This window comes from Phragmites australis, chromosome 5 (genome assembly GCF_958298935.1).
Source record: "Phragmites australis chromosome 5, lpPhrAust1.1, whole genome shotgun sequence".
Taxonomy (NCBI): domain Eukaryota; kingdom Viridiplantae; phylum Streptophyta; class Magnoliopsida; order Poales; family Poaceae; genus Phragmites; species Phragmites australis.
Window position 1 is genome coordinate 8824879 of NC_084925.1, and position 4395 is coordinate 8829273.

At 43.3% G+C, this 4395-nt stretch overlaps 1 protein-coding gene across 2 annotated transcripts; it reads left to right on the forward strand.

The window, feature by feature from the left end:
- Positions 1–3989, forward strand: LOC133918688 (trifunctional UDP-glucose 4,6-dehydratase/UDP-4-keto-6-deoxy-D-glucose 3,5-epimerase/UDP-4-keto-L-rhamnose-reductase RHM1-like). 2 transcript variants are annotated; one of them, XM_062362684.1, is made up of 3 exons: positions 1–255; positions 1542–3119; positions 3271–3989. In XM_062362684.1, the coding sequence occupies exons 2-3, from the start codon at positions 1569–1571 to the stop codon at positions 3721–3723; spliced, it is 2004 nt and encodes a 667-aa protein (XP_062218668.1). In that variant the 5' UTR covers positions 1–255; positions 1542–1568; the 3' UTR covers positions 3724–3989. The 2 variants fall into 2 exon arrangements, with proteins under 2 accessions (XP_062218668.1, XP_062218667.1); XM_062362683.1 differs by having other exon boundaries at positions 2–255; positions 1539–3119.
- Positions 3990–4395: the final 406 nt, after the last annotated feature.

Below are 4395 nucleotides of genomic sequence, written 5' to 3' on the forward strand. Positions count from 1 at the left end.
TCTATGCTGGGCCGGTCTAGACTGTGATGTTGGGTTGGGCAGGAAGCGACGCCTTTTTTCGTGGGCGTCTTCTCCACCACCCCACCACCACATATAGGCTCGCCGTGCCGTGGTTTCCGCCGACCCCCTCACGCGCACCACCACCACCATCTCTGCATTTATTAACCCACCTCCCCTCCCGCCTCCCTCGCTCTCCCATCAACCAACGCCATCCGCTTCCCCTCTGCTCCCGCTCCGCGCCGCGCGTTGCGTACGGTTCGTATCGCCTCTCTCTCTCTCTCTCTCTCCGGCCAGCTCCTTCGCCTGAGGTGAGGCACGGTGACCTCCTTCCCATGTCAGAGATTGCGGGACCTCGCCGCCCATCCCCCTGCATTGCGGGCTAGGTGTCAGATCGGGTTCCGTACGCCCCTGTTCTTTTATCGGTTCTGTGCGCAATTCTTGGTAGGATGGCAGATACGACCCTTACATAATAGTGACGTCGCCTCCTCTGGATCACAGTGTTTTTTTTTTTGTCGATTTGCAAGTTAGGTACTCCTTTTTTCCCCTCCCTCGTTTCTAGATCGGGTGTGACTCGAAATGCAACTAGTGGTCTAAAGAGCGTAACAAAAGATCTAGTAGTTTTCCCCGCAAAAAAAAAGATCTAGTAGTTTAATTGAGCTTGCTTTGGGGAAAATTGGTCTGTTGACTCTCTGATATGCCCCAAACAAAAAATTATACTCTAGCAAATCAGGCTCGGATCCTCTTCTTACAATATATATATATATATATATATATATATATCGTCTACGAGTAAGATCTAGGCGCACGTTCATTTTCTGTTTGTTTCATATACATACTGCATTCTGTGATTTGATAGGTGCAAATCTTGTCACATTGTGCATACAATAATATGCTATTCTGTTTTTGCGTTGAGATGATCATGGTATAGTAGGAAGAGATCAGTTATTCAATTATTGTATATTTACCTCAATGCAACATTCCTTCTCTCGTAAGCTCAGCTTTCAGTGTTATTTGTACACAGAGAGTGACATTTTTCAATATTTCAGTCATGCTTGTGTTTTAATTGGGTAAGATGTAACATGGAATACTTTGTCAAGGACTTATAATTTTTGTGTCGATTAGCGAGCATTGGGCACACATGCGTACTGAATTTTTTTCATGTAGCTTTTGGAAAATCAAGCTTTGCGTTATTGGTTACAATAATTGCATTTTTTTCCCGCAATTCTAATATCAATAGCATGTATTTAGAGTTTTTATGTGATACATTTGCAGCTTCACATTTATGTTGATCCGATGTTGATTTATTTTGTCCAATTTCTGATGGTAAAATTAATCAGTACTAATAAATATAACTCTAAATTTTCATCCTGAACTGTGAGAACCATATTATGCCCCTCCACACACACCCCTCCCCCCCCCCCACACACACCCCGAACACCACCACCACCATGTTTGGATCCATTTCGTATATACAGTGCTCGTTTGATTTTTCATCATTTTATCAAGTCTAATCCTTTTTCATTACTTTGCCTTTACAGCAGGATCTCATAAGTAATAATACAGAGGACATGGCGACACCATACAAACCTAAGAACATACTTATTACGGGAGCGGCTGGGTTTATCGCCTCCCATGTCACAATCCGCATTGTCAAGAAGTATCCTGATTACAAGATTGTCGTCCTTGACAAGCTTGACTACTGCTCTAATCTGAAGAACTTGCTTCCTGTGAGCTCATCGCCAAACTTCAAGTTTGTCAAGGGCGATATTGCGAGTGCTGATCTTGTCAACTTCCTTCTTGTTACAGAGAACATTGATACTATAATGCACTTTGCAGCCCAAACACATGTCGACAATTCATTCGGAAACTCCTTTGAATTTACCAAGAACAACATTTATGGTACCCATGTCCTTCTTGAGGCCTGCAAGGTCACAGGCCAGATCAAGAGGTTCATCCATGTGAGCACTGATGAAGTCTACGGGGAGACTGATGAGGATGCAGTCGTTGGCAACCATGAGGCGTCACAGTTGCTCCCCACAAACCCCTATTCAGCCACCAAAGCTGGAGCAGAGATGCTTGTTATGGCATATGGGAGATCCTATGGTCTGCCGGTTATCACTACTCGAGGAAATAATGTCTATGGCCCTAATCAGTTTCCTGAGAAACTTATCCCAAAGTTCATTCTCTTGGCTATGAGAGGAAAGCCCCTCCCGATCCATGGTGATGGAGTCAATGTCCGTAGCTACCTCTACTGTGAGGATGTTGCAGAAGCATTTGAGGTCATTCTTCATCGTGGAGAAGTTGGACATGTTTATAACATTGGAACAAAGAGAGAGAGGACGGTTATTGATGTGGCAAAAGATGTTTGCAAGCTTTTTAATCTAGAAGCTGACAAGGTCATCCAATTTGTCGACAACAGACCTTTCAATGACCAGAGGTACTTCTTGGATGATGAGAAGCTCAAGAGCCTTGGATGGGCCGAGCGCACCCCATGGGAGGAAGGCCTGAGGAAGACAATGGAATGGTACGTAGCTAATTCTGACTATTGGGGTGATGTTTCTGGGGCACTGTTGCCTCATCCGAGGACATTGATGATGCCTGGGTATGAGGGCTCTGAGGAGATTAAAGGTATACTTAGTCAGTTTACTAATCAGACAAAGATGGTGGTAGCTCCAGCATCAGAAAGTGCTCCTCAAACGCACGCCTTCAAGTTCTTGATATATGGTCGGACAGGATGGATTGGTGGACTTCTTGGACAAATATGTGAGAAGCAAGGAATTCCATATGAATATGGAAAAGGTCGCTTGGAAGAACGTTCTTCACTCATCCTAGATATCCAAACTATTAAGCCAACGCATGTCTTCAATGCTGCTGGTGTTACCGGCAGACCCAATGTTGACTGGTGTGAATCACACAAGCCGGAAACTATTCGTACCAATGTTGTGGGCACCTTGACTCTAGTTGACGTGTGTAGGGAGCATGGGTTATTGATGATAAACTATGCCACTGGGTGCATATTTGAATATGATGCACTACATCCTGAAGGGTCAGGTGTCGGTTTCAAAGAGGAGGATACACCAAATTTTAAGGGTTCATTCTACTCGAAGACCAAGGCAATGGTAAGTTGGTAACTGCTACTTAGCCTTGCGATTATTGGTTTTACTGTATTCTCTTTTTACATTGTTTGTTTTGGTCTTAACTCTCAAGTTGGTAATTTTAAGTTGCAAATGGTGAAAGAAACATCTGGTTTTTGGTGTCTGGATATTGCAGGTTGAGGAGCTGTTGAAGGAGTATGAGAATGTCTGCACCCTGCGAGTCCGGATGCCAATAACTTCTGACCTCAGCAATCCCCGAAACTTCATCACAAAGATTAGTCATTACAACAAGGTGGTGAACATCCCCAACAGCATGACAATATTGGATGAGCTTCTGCCAATCTCAGTTGAGATGGCAAAGAGGAACTTGCGGGGCATCTGGAACTTCACCAACCCTGGCGTTGTTAGCCACAATGAGATTTTGGAGATGTACAAGAAGTACATTGATCCCAGCTTCAAGTGGACAAACTTCACGCTCGATGAGCAGGCTAAGGTCATTGTTGCACCACGGAGCAACAACGAAATGGACGTGATGAAGCTGAAGAACGAGTTCCCCGAGCTGCTGTCGATCAAAGATTCGTTGATCAAGTATGTTTTCGAGCCCAATAGGAAGGTGCCAGCAAACTGAAGCCAGCACAGGTGATGTAGAAAATATAGCAACCATTATAAGCCTTTAGGAGCCATTCGTCACAACATTCGTTAGAATGTTTTTCCATGATACTTCCCAGCATATTTCTCCTATAGATTCAGTCACAGCTGATATATATGTTTGGCATTCTGTTGATGACAACATGTTGATTACCCAATTTGTTGTAGAGACACCTACTTGAGGAGTTTAAATGTTCAGTTCGTGTGTATCACGCTTGTTCTTTGAAGGAATGAATCTCCACTCTTTGATGCTCTTTAGTCTGCTAGTTCCTATCAATGACCTTGTGTCCTGTAAATGTAACTGCTTGCATAACCCTAACATAGCATCCTACCTTAGGAATAAAAAGAATTGCAAGTATCCTTCCTTCCTGATGCCTTGTAGTGCTACTCTGAACATGACAATACTCTTAGTTTTTGTGCAGAAGATGTTCGCATATACTATAAACTTAGAAAGTGAAACTGTAGATTTTTAATATATATGTAACTGAAAGCAATCTGTTGTTTCTTCTCTTCTGTTCCTCTTTAAACTATGATCCCAGTAGCTTACAAAACAAGATAGTACTGTCACTTTATGCTTGTGCCTAATAGCACCATGACATATATAAAGCCTGAAGTTGGTAGCCCATCCATGTATATGTCCCAGAAAAGAAGG